At 40.5% G+C, this 18,215-nt stretch overlaps 1 protein-coding gene across 6 annotated transcripts in view; it reads right to left on the bottom strand.

The window, feature by feature from the left end:
- Window positions 1-18,215, bottom strand: part of Slc39a12 (solute carrier family 39 member 12) — an 80,440-nt gene that overhangs the window by 7,585 nt on the left and 54,640 nt on the right. For 5 of the 6 annotated variants that reach the window (XM_036187690.1, XM_036187692.1, XM_036187689.1 and 2 more), the window contains 2 exons: window positions 17,555-17,713; window positions 15,384-15,571 (listed from right to left, as the gene is read on the bottom strand). The exons of the other annotated variant lie outside the window; for it this stretch is intronic. In XM_036187690.1, the coding sequence (XP_036043583.1) occupies window positions 15,384-15,571; window positions 17,555-17,713 (347 nt within the window). The remainder of the gene's footprint in view (window positions 1-15,383; window positions 15,572-17,554; window positions 17,714-18,215) is intronic. 6 annotated transcript variants of the gene reach the window in all.

The raw sequence follows: 18,215 nt of genomic DNA, 5'->3' as shown, positions 1-18,215 counted from the left end.
GTGGTGCTTGTGGGCTGCCAGCATAGTTCTAGGTTCAGTGAGAGACTGTCTCAAGGAAAGATTGTAGAGCAGGTATATGTACATGAATGCATAGACACACATATGCAAACACACACATCACACACACAAGCATACACACATCTATACAGACATACACGCACTCACACACTCAAACACACACAAAGAGAACTCAAAATTAAACATAAAAACTCCAAATTATTCAGTCCATAAACGGGTAAATGAACTGAACAGTTCTCAATGTGTGTGTGTGTATGTGTGTGTGTGTGTAAATGGGTATATGAAATGGTATGTGAAACAGAGACTGGACATTCTTACCTACCATAGAAGTAGAAACTGGAACTACCCTGCATTTATCTTTTGATTTATTTTCATTTCAGGCTAATCATGATGACTAACATCAAGAAAACCAGTAGGAGGTTGGGGATCTGACTCAGTGGATAAAGTTCTTACCATGCAAGTGTGAGGACTGGAGTTCAGATCCCCAGACATCCCATAAAACCTGAATGAGTGTAGCTGCCACCTGTATCTTGGCACTCAATAAGCAAAGATAGGGGATTCCCACAGCAAGACAACCAATTAGACTATTCACAGTTGGTACGCTGTGTTCAAAGAAAAACTGTACTCATGTAAAATAGTGTGATAGAGGAAGACACCAGATATCAACTTCATGCCTCCACACATGTGTGAAACATGTGTGCACAATCCATATATGCATCCATACACATATACACATACATGCCCTGCACATATGTACACATGCAAGAAAAGTTTCTTGGATGTATCTCAAATGGTGACTATGAGTATTACGTCCTTCCTGTCCTCATGTGTTATTCACTATAGGAAAAGAGGCTCATAATATCTACTTCAAAAAGCAACTCTCATGGCACCTGCGTCTGTTTTCCTTAGTAGGGCCCAGACATTGAAGTTCCATAGACACAGCTCTATCGGCTAGCACAAATGGTTTCTTAGATGTGCATTTTTGTCTTGTTTTGTTTTGTTTTTCGAGACAGGGTTTCTCTGTGTAGCTTTGCACCTTTCCTGGAACTCGCTTTGTAGACAAGGCTGCCCTTGAACTCACAGAGATCCGTCTGCCTCTGCCTCCCAAGTGCTGGGATTAAAGGCGTGCACCACCAGTGCCCGGCTAGATGTGCATTTCCAAGTCTATGAAGACAAACTAGAAAGGCAGCATACTATAAAACTATATAATGATCTGGAAAAGGCAACAGTACAGAGGAAGTAAAAAAATAAAAAATAAAAAATAACAGTTTGCATATGTTAGAAAAGAAAGGAAAGATAAGCAGAGAGAGCATGGATACATTTAAGGAGGTAAAAGTTTCCTGTATAACATGACAGTGGTGGATACATGTCATCATATATCTGTCAAAATCCATGGACACAGAAGACTCAGAAAGAAAACTAATACCAACTTTAGACTTTGAGTCAAACTATTAACTCAAAATTGATCGAAGACCTAAACATATGAGATTCAAAATTACAAAATTCTTAAAAGCAAGTATGGAAGATTCATAAAAACTGATTTTCCATTGATTTTTTTAAGACATAAAACTCAAAGGCAAGAAGAGAAAAGTAGGTCAAGTGAATATAATAAAAATGTATCCTTGTGCCCACAGGGAAGTATAGCTCTCATTCTCATAGAAGAAAATTCATTTTGCAGCAAGTAGAGACTCTTGAAGAAATCCACAGTTGGTTGAAACACAGAGAACAGATCATGGGGTGCACAACCCTAACCTGTACATCTACACTGCATCTCCTACCCCTAAAGCTCAGGGGACATCCTAGAAGAGAGGCTCAGAGGCTGCAAGAGCCAGAAGAACAGGGCGATTGCTACAAGATCATATCTTCTACATATGACAGGAAATCTGTACCCATTAAATCTGAACAATCGGTTCCCTAAAAATGCCCTACAAAATGGTTCCAGTTGACATGGAACACAGATGAAGGAAATTTTATAAGGCCCCACCCTTAGATGAAGAGCTGCAAGCAATTAGTGAATACTAGAAGAACCAGTCTTCTCTAGAGGTGAGCCCCTTTTAGGTTTTCTAATCCCGGAGTGAGCAACCCTAAACACATAAACATCTGAGCCACACTAAATGGACTTAGTAGGATACATATACGTGTATGTGTACACATATGTGTGTATGTGAAAATATTAACTAAAGAAAGGTCAATAATTTAGAGGTAGTTGGGGGTATGTGGAAGAGTTAGGGGAGAAAAGTGTGGAAATTGTATAAAAATAGTACTAGCATATTAAATTCTCAAAAAAAATAAATTAAAACTGTAGTCTTTATAAATTTAAAAAAAATAATCATTGTGCAGACTTAAAAGGCAGTCAATGGCATGGGAAAATATTTGCAAAGCATGTGTCCAATAAAGACAATATGCAGAATATATAAGGAGCTCAGAATTCAATAGCAGGAATACACAGAGAACTTGAGTAGAAGCTTGACAAAGAAGATATACAGATGACTAGTAACCCTAGGAAATTCTCCCTAGCATCACTCCTCCTTAGAGAAAAGCAAGTGAAAACCACAGGGAGACAGATTCACATCAGCATCTTCTGGGGTCAGCTAGGGCAGCTCTGGTGTACTAACTGGTTGGACATCTTCAACAGTACATCATGAAGCTCTGGAGCTTGGGAAACCCAAATCCCCTATAGAGTCTGTGAAATTTTAAGTCTAGTCTTGGTTTATGAAATTCTACCTTCTCCTGTATGTCCACATAGCCCAGAGAGCACCCGCCTCACTTTCTTCTTATGAGACATTAAGCCTGTTGTGCAGGCTCCATCCACCTGACCCCATCAACCCTGGCTACCATCAAAGCCATCTTTCCTAATATCTGTTGTCATTCTAGGGATTAAAGTTAATGCATGGATTTTGCAGACATGCTAATATATAATCCGTAACAACTAATCACTTTAAAAAACATGTTTGTGAAAACAACACATGTAGGTGAGCATATGGGGAAATTGTAAGCTTTTCTCCATTGATTATGATCATCTAAATTGGTGTGGCCACAGAGGAAAATAGTCTGGCAATTCCTCAAAAGACTAACTCAAATTGCCATACTTCCCACTCCTAGAAATGTGCCCAGTCTAAATGTAATGATTTAAGCCATCTGTTACCATATAGTCACAGGTAGATTTATCTAATAATATTAAAAGAACTACCAACGGTATCATCTCCGTTGCTGTGATAAAAACATCCTTTCCAAAAGCACCTTAGGGGAAGGAAGGGTTTATTCAGCTAACACTTCCTGGTCACAATCTATCCTTGAGAAAAGTCAGGGATGGAACTCAAGCGGGAACATGAAGGAAAAACCGTGGCTGAACATTAACTGCTGTCTCACTTACAGACCCACACTTAGCTAACTGTCTTGCACAGTCTAGAACTGCCTACTAAAGGAATGGTGCCACCCACAGTGGCCTGGGCCAGCCTACATCAATTAGCAATCCTTCACAGACATGCCCCTAGGGCAAGCTGATCTACATAATTCCTCAGTTGAGATTCTTCTGTCAGATGATTGGAGTCTGAGTCAAGTTGATAGCTAAAGATGACCAGGACCATTAACATCAGTATCTATCGATTAAAATTATTTTTAAAAATGATACTCTGGAAAGTGTGCACATGTAAGTGTGCTCAGGCATTTACAGAATGGCTTAAAGGAGCAGCTAAGACATGTGGTGAGGGAGAAAATACCAACATCTCCAGGAGCTGGTTTCCTTACATTACAGAGTGAGTTTGATATGTTAGTATCTTATTAGAAAATTTCAAACGTATATTTAACTGATTTATTGTCATTGTTTTACAGAAAGATCAGAAGTCTTTCGAAGTTGTTTGTAAAAAGGAATCATACTTCTTCTGTAAAGAACTAGCTATCAATATGAAATAATATTAATTTTGTTTCTGAAATGGGCTCTGAATGCTGGGTATACTTTCTCAGTGAGTATTTAATACAATGCCATTGATGTATACTGTCTAACATTTGTTGAAAACAAATGTGTACATAAAGGCTACTTTACATGCCTTTAAATTTTTCCTTTCTGTGAATGGATAACAGTCAATAGGATTACACGTATATATTGTCATACTTCTAGAAAAAAATAATTTACTAGTTTTTTTCAGATCAGAAAGGGCTTATTTGTCAGCCTGGTGGTGGTAGATACTGAATGAATTTCATTGCATTTTTCTTAAGTAGAAAAAGTTAATGAAATAAAAAGTAAGGAAGGGATGGTAGGCTGGGAGATAACTCAGCTGATAAAGTACTTACCTCTCAAGCTTGAGGAGCACAGTTCCATCCCTTGCATTCAGATAAAAAGCTTTATATGCTGATACTCCCAGCATTGTAGAATCAAAGGTAGGCAGATCCCTGGGGCTCCATAGCCAGCCAGCCTAGCCTATCAGAGAGCTCCAGGGTCCAGTGTGAGATTCTGCCTCAAAAAGTAAGGTGGCAAAGAACTATAGACAAAAGAAATGCTTAGAGTAGGATAAATTGTATTCCCCAGGAAGAGGCCTCTAATTGGTCATCCAATACCATGCAATCAGCCCTGAAATCATAAACAGACATGTAATACTAAATGGACTGAGAAGGTTGTATGTGTGTGTGTGTGTGTGTGTGTGTGTGTGTGTGTGTGTGCATGTACATACATAAGAATAACAGAAGAATCACATGCAAATTTCATCTCTGGCCTCTATATACATATGCACACATGTATATAACTGTACAAATGAACACTCACACAAACCCCCTAATACATACATACATGCACACACACACACAAATAAATAAAATAATGTTAAGGATACAATTAAATCAAAATCCTAAAAATGGAGGATCCAGTTCAATTTTGTAGTCACGTGATTAGAAGTGCAGCCTAGACATGTGTCTGCTTCACATCCTTCTCATCAAGTTCGCTATCTTGAAATGATGGTAACAGTGACTGTAAGTGTAACATTTGCTGAACTGTAATCATCATGAAGCAGCCTAGAAAATTACTGATAGTTTATTTACTGGCTGAGTTTAATGATGAGATCTTCCTTTTTTACATTTTTTGCATAGGTTTTAAAGATTCAAATTAAAAATATTCTGTCCCCTCCTTTCACACAGAGAAAATTCCCTGGAAGCTGGAAAATGCTGCAGGGAGATCTGGCTGTGATGTCCCTGCTGAGAGGCACTTCCTTTCCCGAGGCTGGTAGTAGTAAGGTATTACGTTCCTCTAAACAACGCCTTTCACCATGGCTTTTCTTCGTCCAATATTACACGAGACGTACATTAAACGGAAAACTATTGATAGTCCTGGAAAGGGAAAGCTATTGAAGAGGAACATTTTTAAAAAGTATGGCGTGAGGGCAGAGAAAATGATTCGGAAAACTGCTATATTGACTGGTGGGTGGTGTGTGTGTAGGGGGTTTGATAAGAAAGAATCTGGGCATATAATCATTCCTCAGCCTCCAGGGGACACTTATTCCAGGAATTCCCTCCAATGCCAAAACTGGAAGATGCTCATGCCCCTTACATGAAGTAATTCAATAACTGCATATAACGGATACACATCCGGGGAGGGGATATACTATAAATCAAATGAATAGAGAGCAGATCGAGAACTGACACAGAGCAGATACCAGATAAATACTTGTTATTCTGCACTGTTTGGAGGACAATGACAAGAGAAACGTCCATGTCCAGTGCAGATGGAATTCTCTCCTGGGATCTCTGGTCTGTGGCTAACTGATTGCTGAATACTGAAACTACAGCTATGAAGAACTGCTTGCATTCTCGACTGGCGTGCCTAGGATCTCCATGGAAATGGTACCCGAACTCTGCCTGGTTTCCCTTCTTTCTGCACTGCCACCTCAGTGAGTTCGAGCTCTCAACATCCACGAGAGTTCTAGAACAGAGTGGACCCTGGGCAGTCGTCCAGTTCCCCCAATTCCAGGGACATCTCCAGTTACAGTGCACTTGGAGTCCCTTGAGGTTTCCACTCACTTGTTGCTATAGAAACTGACTGCAGGATCTAAAACCTTAGGAAAAATGCCTGAAGGTTTGAGACTTTGCCTCAGCTCCAAAAATAAACTTTCCCTGGCATAACTATGTATGTCTTTAAAAATTAACTAATTTATGCATTATAGAATACATGATAATCATTTAGAAAAAATAAAGCCTCTCTATCCAAATTGCTGAAGAAGTTACTTGGAGGGTTTTATTCCTCCTCACATCCAAGTGATTTATTAAATTGAGACATGCTGAGTCTGAGAAATCAGTGCACTTTCAATTCTGAGAATTTTCTCAGAAGGGATTTTAGTTTTGCAGACAGAAAAAGATGCGTTTACAAAGCTGTCTCCATTTCCAATTACATCTAAACAGAAGTTGATAGCGAGGGATGGATTAGTTTTCACCGGCTGCTATTAACCAATGACCACACACTGGGTGCCTTGAAACAATAAAAATGTACTATCTTAGAGTTCTGTAAGTCCCAAATTTAGTGTGAGCCTTCTCAGGCTAAGATTCCTGTGCCATCAGGGCTGGACTCCTTTCTTAAGCTTTAGAGAAAAGTCAATTTCCTTGTCCTTTCCATCTTCTGGACTAGAGAGGCTCCTGGCCTCTTCCTCTTTGTTTAGAGCCAGCAATGTTACATGTCTATGACCTTCATTTCATTGTTTTAGCTTTTTTTCCCTGATCATAGCCAGATCAAAGTTTCCTATTTTCAAGACTCATCTTCAAACGTTTAAACCTCAAAGACATTTCAAAGTAACTTTTGGCATTAGTTAACACAGCCACAGGCTCCTCCAGATCAGGAGGAGTTATATGTATATAACTTTGATAGAATATTGTATGTATAAATGTTATTTCTCATAAAATATTTGTGGCAAACACAAGACTTTGAAAACATCATCAAACCAACAAATCTAGTTATAATTAAGATTTAGAGCACATCTACTATGAAAACAGAGAGAAGGAATACTGGGGATGGTAAGGTATCAAGAGAAATGGGAAGAATATGGAGTATAGGAAGGTATTTAAGAGAAACTAAGGATGTATAATGAAGCCATATGGAAACTCATTGCTTTATAAGGTAATTTAAAAATACTGGCTTAAAAAAGACTTTGCATGACAGTACCAGGCATGGATTGATAGTGCTGATCCCAGAAGCCATGGTTTATTAAATAAAAATCCCAGTGCCAGATATGGGATACTAACCTGGGAGTTGTTGGCTAGGAAGCCCCTGTCCACAAAGAATTTGTATGGTTTATGGTTATTGTCATTAGTTGTCCACCAGAACTGGATGGTAAATAGTCTATTTCTGAAGATAACACACATCATGGCTGAAGAATAAAAGAATCCAGGCTAGAACTGAACTGGAAGGTTTTATTCCTGCTAGCTAGCCTCTACTAGTGATGGTCATTGCTATGTGGGCACTTGGAAAAGAAGAGTTAGCAATGGTCTTCCCCAAGTTTAGCCCTTGCATGCTACAATATCAACTGCAAAGCAAGGCTGCTTACTGGTGCAATAATGGCATGACAAGTACAGAGGAAACCAACTTCTTTCTGAATAGATCTGAAGATTGCTCCATAGGAGTTCACGTCTAATGCAGAAGACCTGCTCACGAAGGCTCATAGGTGGGAATGAACCTACTGCTGTAAGGGCATGTTGTCAAACTGCCTCTAAATATTTTGTCTATACCAATAGACTAGTGCTATCCTCGGCATAAAAAAAAATCCACTTCTCTTTGCAGCAAACAGGATCAAAGGCCGGAGAGATGGCTCAATGGTTAAGAGCACTGGCTGCTCTTCCAGAGGACCTGGGCTCAACTCCTGCACCCACGTGGCAGCTCACAATTGCCGGTAAGTCCAATTCCCAGGGATCCAATGACCCTCACAAAGACACATATGCAGGCAAAACACCATTGTACCAAAAAACCAAAAATAAATCATTTTAAAAGTTGTATTAAACAGGATCTAATGCAAAGATTCATGGCTGGTCAGGATACTGAGAACTGGTCACTGTTGAATACTCATGATTAAACAGGACACCCATATTCCATCCCCAAGATTCAGGGAACATTAAGAAAGGGCAGAAAGAATAAAAGAGCTACATGATAGGAAGGGACTATAAAATGCTGTCTCGTGGGCATGATATGGCTGTGGCACTCACAAACTCGCAATCGCTGTGACTGCCCACACAGGGCATGCATAAAACAAAGCCAGTAAGTATTCAGCCAAAAATGGGGGAGGGGCTCATGGGGACCCCCATATCACCCAAGGGTCCTAATGGCTATCCAGGATTTTTGAGGAAGAGAAAGTCATTATCTTCAGTGATATAGCCACTAATGAGTTACTCATCCTCCAGTGGACAACTTCATACACATGCCAAAAAAACCAAAAACCATGAAAGTGTGATGGAGACTAGGTGGGAGGAAGGTGGTGGAGGTGGGAGAAAGATGAGAGAGTAGAAAAATGAGTGACTATAATAAAATACATACACATATATTATAAATATCTATAAAAGTATCAAATATTATATATGTATGAAATTGTCAAATATTATTTTGATGGCTACTCTCAGTTGTCAACTTGACTACATCTAGAATTAGCTAAAAACTCAAGTGGCTGGGTACATCTGTGAGGAATGTTTTTATTGATTAATCACTTGAAGTGGGAAGATCTACTTCTATCTGGATCTTTTGAGGTGATAAAATCCACCTTTAATCCAGGCTACACCTTCTTGTGGCAGCCTCCATAAAGGACGTGGAAGAAGGAAGCTTCCACTCTGCCTGCTTGCTCTCACGGGCAAGTCTTCACTGGCCTGCTTCTTTGGGATGCCAGCGTATACTGAAGATCAGCTGAGATATCCAGCCTCATGGACTGAACAACTACTGGATTCTTGGACTTTCCATTGGTAGACTGCTGTGGATATCGCTCTGTATAAATAAAATGCTGATTGGCCAGTAGCCAGGCAGGAAATATAGGTGGGTCAAGAGAGAAGAGAATTCTGGGAGGTGGAAGACTGGGGCAGAAAGACACTGCCAGCCACCGCCATGACAAGTGAGATGTAAGGTACTGGTAAGCCACGAGCCACATGGCAACTTATAGACTAACAGAAATGGGTTAACTTAAGATATAAGAACTAGATAGCGAGAAGCCTGCCATGGCCATACAATTTATAAGTAATATAAGTATCTGAGTGATTATTTTATACATGGGTTGTGGGACTGCGGGAGCTTGGTGGCACCTGGAGAAAAGCTCTCCAGCTACAGTAGACAGCCATTATTGGACTAGCTTGACCACCCTTGAAAGCCATCCTAATAAATCTTATATCTAGATTAGATTAGATTAGATTAGATTAGATTAGATAGATAGATAGATAGATAGGGAAAGAGAATAGGAGATTCTAAATACATAGGATATAGTTTTATTCTATAGGTTCTGTTCCTCTAGAGAACCTTGACTGATACAATTATATATGTGTGAAATTGTCATATATTCTATACTTGCATGAGACTATATATTATATATATTTGTTAACACTTCCATATATCATATACAAAACTGTCATATTATATACATGTATGAAATTGTCAAAGGACAACTGTTTTAATGATTTGGAGAACTTGAACAAGCAAAGTAAATGGATAATAATCAAAGATGGTTGGTTATGTCAGACACTTCTGCTAGGTCCTCCCTTCAAACATTCTACCTGAATGGCAGCACTTAGTTCCCAAAAGGCATGTGAAAGGTACAAAGATAGAAAGGACACCTCAGCAACAGTAAAGGACAACAGACACCAAGAGGAGGATTTTTCCCAGATAGAGGTGGTGGAAGTGTCAGTTCACCAGAGAAACACAGCAGCCATGAGAGGAGTGAATTAGGTATGGTCTCCCCCAACTTACAGGTTTAAACCTCAGTACCTAGTATAAAAGTATTTAAAGATGAGGTTCTAGGATGCCTGTCATCTGCTTTTCTACAGCTAAAATATCCAGTGCTGGCAACTTATAGAAAGATCTGTTCTAGCTCACAATTTGAAGGTGTTGACCCAATGGACACTTGGTCCTGAGATTCTGTGCCCTGTTGAGGCAGAGCATTATGGAGTGGGCAATATATGGAGATTTTTCATTCATGGTGGACAGGACTATGAAAGAGAGGTGGTGGGTAATAGAGAGGGGGTGGAGCAAGATATGCCTTTCAAAGACACGCCTCTAGTAGCCTACTTCCTAGAGCCAAGCTTCACCTCTTCAAGGTACTGGTACCTCTCAAATCATCCAACCAGCTGTGAACCAAGCATTTAATATATGAACTGTGGCGCACACATCATATTCTAACCGCATCAGAAATTGATAGGTCACACGTGTGAAGCCATCATGGTAGAATTAGCACCACTGCTAGAGAAGAGAGACTGAAATTCTCAAATCCCCATTCATTGCCGCATCCCCACATGAGGACACAGCAAGAAGACATCTGTCTGAAAACCAAGAAGAGTGTTGTTTTATTGGGGCCGAACAGGCCAAAGCCCTGATCTTAGACTTCCCACGCTGTACAGCTATGATTGGTACATTTCTGTTGCTCAGTCCACTGAGACTGTGGTATTTGTCATAGCAGCCTAAAATGATGAAGAAAATATCCAAATATACGTGTAGCAAATGACAGAAACCCAGACACATGAAACAACATCGGCAGAACCAAGAGAAGAAGTAGCCAAACCTACAGATAGGAACTGATAATTGAGCATTCAACCAGTGGGAGAAATCAGGAATTAATTTGAAAATAGGACCCAGACGACTAATCAAGTCAACTTAACTGGTACTTACAGGACTCCTTGTCTAACAACTGAAATATCACTCACCAAAATAGACTGTGTGATATACAAGTCTCAAAACACACCTCTGCACAAATATAAGAAAACATGCCTGCTCTAAAAATGCATTTAATTAAATTGGCAACTGAAAGGCATTTAGATTCCAAATATTGCTTAGACAATATACTTCTACATACATAGTCCATGCATCAAAAAGAAAACAAAATACATGGGAAATTTAAAAGCAATTCAAAAGGAGCATATTGAAAGAATAAAATATATGGGAGTCAGAAGAGATGCCTCAGGGAGATATGTATAGCTTTAAATGCTAATGCTAGAAAAGAAGAATTCAAACCCATGGTAGACACTACATTATACCTCATAAAACAAGAAAATAAAGAAAAAAACTGCATTCAGAGGATAAAGGAGGAAATGCTAGAAATTATAGCAGAAGCCAGAGCAACAAATCACAGACTCTCAACACCTCAACACAGTTGCTGTTAGTTTTTCCCTTTGTTAGGGTTGTACTTCCTGCTCCTGTAATCGCAGTCAGTACTCTACTCTCCAGAGACTGTTCCTGGAGACAGTGCAGCAGATCCCAATGAACTGGAAGCTATGACTACAATTTGAACATCTGGGGAATCCATAAAGTCGCTCAACCAACAAAGAAAGTTGCCGTGGTGATGGGAGTACTCCCTGCTGACTACTGTAAGGAGCCTGGGCTTCTGCTGTGAAGAATCTATCTAGAAACTGGAAGACTCCTTGGAATACTGGCTATCTCTGTCTAGCAGGAGTGAGCAGACCACTGGAGGAAACATGAAGGTAATGTCCAAGGCTCAGACCACTCAGTGACACCTGGATGGTGCCTCCCAGGAAAGGAACCCAAGCTGGCCCCCATACTATATGGAAGTAAGGAGAAACAGGTGTGTGTTCTGGAGGGCTAAAAGACCAGTAGCAAACAGGGCCTCAAGAGCAGCAAAGTCTTGGACTTTTTCTGACAATTTTTGTGTTAAGTCTTTATGGATTGTTTGGCTGGCTGCTACTGGCAGAGAAAAACCTTGAGATAGAAGGAACTTGAAATTCAAATGAGGTCATGAGCACTTCTGATAGAGAAATTGTTAGTGGCTTTTACTTGGGTCTCTTCATACTCTCGGGCCATCTCCTATTCCAGCACTGCAGCAAATAGTCCAGAAGAGCATGATTAGTCTTGCACAGTTCCTTGCTCTACTCCTACACTCATTCCTCCCTCTGTCCTGGGGTTCTTAATGTCATGGTATTGGGCTCCCTGTAGAAACATCTTTGTCCATCAAGCACAGAAGGCCTATAGGAATATCTTTGAACAGTGGGAGAAAAGCCCATAAATAATAGCTTCTTTCAACGCTGAGGGGATAGTACCATTGGTAAAGTGCTTGCTGCCCAAACTTTGCGCCTACATGCTATCCCCAGCAACCATATAGAGGTCAGGTAGGGAGACATGCACTTGTAACCTCAGAACTGGGAGGGAAAGACAGGTAGGTCCCTGGGGCTTGCTAGCCAGCCAGCTTCGCCTAATCATTGAGCCTCAGCTCCCAGTGAGTGACCCTGCCACAAAAACAAGATGGGCCCTTCCTGAGGAATAACATCTGAGGTTGACCTCTGACCTCCAACACACATATACATATGCATACTCACAGACAGTGGGAGAGGGAGAGAGAGAGAGAGAGAGAGAGAGAGAGAGAGAGAGAGAGAGAGAGAGAGAGAGATTCCTTCTTGTCTCAGGAAAGGCACATTTTAAGTCTCAGAAGGTTCTGAGTGATAGAACCTGCAGCCATCGACTTAATAGGAGCCCTGCTCTGCTGAATTGTCTCCTTCTCTGCTTCCCTCCTGCTCTTTGCTCTGTGTCTCCTCCCAAATGAACTGTTCTCACGTGTCTTTTTCCTTGCTTTGAAGAAAAACCCAGTTGGGACACAGATTTTCACACTAGAATATTGATTCCCCTGGCCACACAGAGCTGCGGTAACTCTTCATGTCTTTTAGAAAGGATTCAACACAACTTGGAGTCCATGTATTTGGATAAGGCTGTCCCACTTGGGAGAATGAAGGCTGGCAGTTTTCCCTAGGGAAGATGTCCTTTTAACTTGACCCCATTGCTAATGGCCCCTTCTTGCCCACAGTTCCTTCTTTTTAGGAGTTCCATTTCTTTGACACAAACAAACCAAACATGTAGCTTATCTTTTCACATTAACTCTCCTTGGAAGGTGCCTGGTGCACTAAAGGATTAGCAAACCTCATTTCCCTAATATGATCCTTCTACCTTCTAGCTACAGTTCATTTATTTTCTTTGCTATTTCACAGTCTCTGAAACCATGTTTTCCTCTTTTTAAATGGACAGACTGTTTTCTTTGGCACAGCCCCAGAGTACAGCAACAGTTAAAGTCGCTGCTATGTGAAAGATCTGTATTTGTTTAGAATTTACTCTGAAGGCCGTGAGAGCAAGCGACCTGGATTTTAGAAGCAGCCCCAGGAAATTCACAGTATTTCCTTTCCTGTCTTTTTGCCAGGATGTTGGCTCTTCTTTGGCCAATGGTAAGTTGCAGTAAGGTCAAAATTTATGCTAGCTGGGCTCTTCTAAGCCATCGGCCACCTTGCTTTCTCCCTTAACCTTATGGTATACACAGCAGAAACAGCAAGAGGAAAACGACAGATGAGACAAACCATCTTCTGGTTCTGTTTTGGAGGTATATATCATCTAGCGAAGGAGAGAAATTGACTCTGCACATACACATCCATCATACCTTGAAGAGTGATCCAATCTAGGTTAAAAAACAAAATGAACCTCAAGGGAACCCTGCAACCAACCCATAAAGGACGAAAGAGAATGCTGAAGCAGGAGACTCGGAATTGACAGTGAAAACTGACAGAGACGTTTGAACAATGGGTAGCTCACATCACTTGATGGGAAGTGGTGTGTGTTTTCCAACTTACAAAAGGTTAGAAATCCAGAGTCCTTATCTCAGGAGGAACACAGGAGTGACACTGGCCTTGGGTTGGGAGACAGGTGTCAGAGGTAGAATTTGATCCACTTTTAGCTTCATTGTCAAATGAAAATGTTTTCTTAGCATGGCAAATAATGTTTAAAAACATTTGTAAATACAAGCATGCCTGGTGTTGACTTTGTTCACTTGACTCTCAGCAATTAAGAAAAGCTACCAGGGTTCAGAAGCACAGGGTTCAAATGCTGGCACTTGTCATGGGAACCTCTCTGAAACCTGCCTTCAGGATGCTCTGGTAATCTGTTATAAAAGCTCTGCCTCTTGTTCCCTGATTTTTTTTTTTTCTTACGAAACAACTCTTTGTACTTACTTCCTGGACAGTAAATAACTGGGTTCTGCAGCCTCCCTAGTCAATCCCTAAGGATGTGCTCCACAAATTACCTTCAAGCCTGTTTATTTTGCTTTATCTCCTCCAGGATACAGGGAATAACAGAAGTTGCTTTTGTTCAGGCTGACTTAGCCATTCATTTCATTTTTCTTTGCTGCCTTCTAACCTTCTAAGAAGGGTTGATAATTAAGGTTTTACTCTAAAGACTTTTGTTGGGTTTTGAGACAAGGCCTGTAGCTTAGGCTTATAGAGCCAAGGATGAATTTTAATTCCATGTCATGTGCCTCTATCACCTAAGTGATGGAGTAACAGGTGTGTAGCACCATGCCCAGCTTTCGTAGTGCTGGGGACTGAACTTGGGGCTCTGTGCATGCTAGCCATGTACTCTACTGACTCAGCCACTTCACCAGCCCCATCCTAAAGACATTCAAAATGTGAACAAGTCTAACAGATGGTGACTTTAAAGAAAAATGGCCCATCTTATGGAGAGCAGAATTATACAGGAAAGAAGGAAATGAAGAAAAGAGGACAGAAGGAAGGAAGCCAACAAGGAAGCAGGGAGGGAAGGAGTGGACAAATTTTCATAGGTTCCATTTTTAAAAATAAGATTATAGGAAATGAAAACTAGTGAGCAAAGTTTCATTATCATTAGCAAGGATGTCTTTAGGAAATATGTTGCAGTTACGGACAGCAAATGGCTATCATAATCTTCCTTATTTCATGAGAATAACAGTCCTTCCATATTTAAAAATGAAATCCTATTTTTTAGAACATATGGTTGGTTAACTAAGTCCAACAGTTAGTTATAAATCTACTGACAAATTTTGGTTGAACTGTTGTGCATTATGGAGGCAGAATGGCTGTTTGAGAGAACTTTCCATTTCAGCTGCAAGTCAAGGCATTTTGTACAGACACAAGTCAGGTCACTGGTCTGTTGCCCAACTGGGGACTATGATACAGGGTACTTTCCTCTTAGATCACTGTCAGAATGTCAGCATTTTCTGAGTCTTGAGTGGCGTGTCTTCTGCCTACAACCTACCTTCTTGGCTTCCACAGAGTATTTATCTCTATTCTATCTATCTACATTCCTCAACTCTGACCACTCTCCCCTTTAATTGATTTTCCCCCTTGCTTTCAGGTGGTTTCTTACATTTTTTTGTGTTAGCAAAACAAAAGAGAAAACTCATAAATCTTACCATCTCCACCAAGGATAAATATAAGAACATTCCAGCAGTCACTGTTAAGATCCAGTCTTGGACACGTGGATCAGCAGACACTGAGAGACCAATGTAGAGTCCTATGTAGGCGGTCAGGGCACTTACAAAGTTCATCAGGATGGCAGTCCTGATAGAGAGTCCCGAACTTAAGAGCACAGCGAAGTCTCCTGGAGTTTGGGCATGGGGGGGAGGGGCAGGAAGGACCATCATTTATTTGAAGATGCTTTTGGCAAATTCATGTCCTACTAGTTTATGTTTTGAATTGAACAAATGGAACTGATTTGGAGAGTAAAGATGAATGATCAGTTAGTGAGGCACAGCCACCCACATCTCTGGGGCTCACTGCCCAGTTGAGTTGAGGCTGGAAATGGATCTATCCTGTTCCTAAATATAGCCCTTCCAGAGAGGTCTGTGGTATATTCTCCAATCTCTGATACCCTGCAGCATTTTCAACTGAGAAAAATGGAACCTAGGCTGATTGATGTTCCTCAGTTCATTCCTGTCATTGCTTTGGCCTAGACCCTTGCCACAAGAATCGTGACGTAATACAGGCTTTTATGACTTATTTATTCAGGGTCTGTTGCAGGGAAAGAGGAAAACTGCTTAATCAGAGGTTTTTAAATCCTTCAAAAGTTGATTTGAGAAACAAAACCTCTCTTTAGAAAACTGTTTTCTACAATGACCAGAGAATATCATCCCTTCTTTTCTTTCCATACCTTTGTGCCAAACGATGAACATTCTACCTGCAAATCTAGAGTGTCTATTTCTCAGTCTCCATCACCAAACAGAGGCTGAAATTGAACAGAGATAACACATAGGGCTCCATTCCCTAATTCCATTGCATAACTGGTCCCAGAAATTGTTTGTGATACCACCATACTGGCCTTCTACACACTGCTACACTGTCCCATGATTTGAGGTTGAGGGTCAAGTACCACACCACTAGCCACTAATGTAGTAGCTTAACACATGGCCATAGGGTTTGATTCCAAGAACAGCTAAATTTTAATGGGCTCAGAAAGGACCTTGGCTAAAGTGGGTCAATAATAACTTGGTAATGAGACTTTGGGGAATGGAGATTGAACACAAGAGGGCAAGGGTGGCTTATGGGACAACATGAACTTGAAATTGAAAGCATAAGAATGAGCATGTCCTCTTTCTTGCTCTGATTAAACACTCTAAAATCTTAGGGGAAGAAAGACTTTGTCTTGTATTATACTTCCATGTCACAGTCCATCAATGAGGGAAGTCAGGGCAGCAACTCAAGCAAGACCTTGAAGCAGAAACCTTGGAGGAATGCTGCTTGCTGGTTCATGCTTAGCTGGCTTTCTTATACAGCTTAAAACCACCTGCTCAGGGAATGGTGCTGCCCACCATGAGCTAGGCTCTCCTAGCCTATCAACAAACAGTGAAAACAATCCCTCACATACGTGCTCACAGGACACCAATCTCAAAGGCAATCCCTCAATGAAATACCCTTCTGAGGTGACTCTAGGCTGTGTCAAATTGAAAATTAAAGTTAATTGGGTGGAGGCCTCTCTCTAGGACACCTGCATAGGGAGCAACCCCTCCACTAATTCTAGGCCTGTTTCAGCAATCCTTATTTTAGTCAGTCTTGGTTCCTGGGAAGCAGGATTGGTATACAAAGTTACAAAGTTTATACAGTAAAAGCATCTCCTGGATATCTGGTACCTTATACCTGTTGCTTCAGTTTTATGCTTAGCCTTAATTATTCTGTATTAATCAGGTTGATTCATGCTTCCATTTTAATTTAAATGTTGTTTTATTTCACAGGCCCATTTTCTGGCACAGTGGTTTCTCTCTTAACTTGTTTACTGTATTTAACATGCAGACTTTACAATTTATGCCAAAGTTCTTTAGAGTGAGACTTCTCTGAATGACTCTCTTCCGTACTGAATTAGCTGGAATTCCTGGGACATGATTCTTGACCCCCTTGAGCTTTATCTAGAGGTACAATGTCTTTGTTTGTTTAGTTGGTTGGTTTTTGTTTTGTTTTGCTTTGCTATGCTATGGTTTAAATAAATTAAAAATTGAAAAATAATGTTATCACATTTTAAAGTTTAGAGAAGAATCCAAGCAAACTATTGCTGGGGATGCATAGGACACCCTCAGGAGGCAGGAACACTTACCCATTTCATGTGGAATTTCATGACACAAAATAGCAATTGTTGTGGTCACTCCTGACTCCAATGAAGATGAGAAGGCTGTCCCTATTACTAGGCCATCTGCAAAATTGTGCAGGCTATCCCCAACCAGTATCATGATTGCCAATAAGCTGATAGTTTTGCCTAAAGAACCAAATGAATGAGTGAGAAGTAGTAACAAAGTTCTATAGATAGATATAGGTTTCTTCCCATCCAAGCACCTTTTCCATCCACTCTGACATTCTTACGTTGCACTTCATTAATCAGCCCTACTATACTCTGCTTTAAAAAAAAAAAAAAAGCCAGTACTGGAAATGAAATGTGGTACTCAGTAAACTTGAAATGGCCATTGAGTTTTAACTGCTTGACAAATTACAAAATAAATGATGTGCTGACATTTGACCTTTTCATTTTATTAGCTAAGCTATGGTGATTTGAATGAGAATGGGCCCTGCATATTCATATGTTTGAATGTTTGGTCCCCAATTGGTGCAACTGCTTGGTAATGATTGGAAGATGTGACCTCACTGAAGGAGGCGTCTCTGGGGACAGGCTCTGTTTCATTCTGGGTGCCCTCTCTACCTTCTACTTGTTGTTTGAGATATGAGCTCTCTGCTGTTCCTGCCATCATGTCTTTCTTCCACCA

This window comes from Onychomys torridus, chromosome 5, assembly GCF_903995425.1.
Source record: "Onychomys torridus chromosome 5, mOncTor1.1, whole genome shotgun sequence".
NCBI lineage: Eukaryota > Metazoa > Chordata > Mammalia > Rodentia > Cricetidae > Onychomys > Onychomys torridus.
This window is presented reverse-complemented; position numbering and strand designations above follow the sequence as displayed.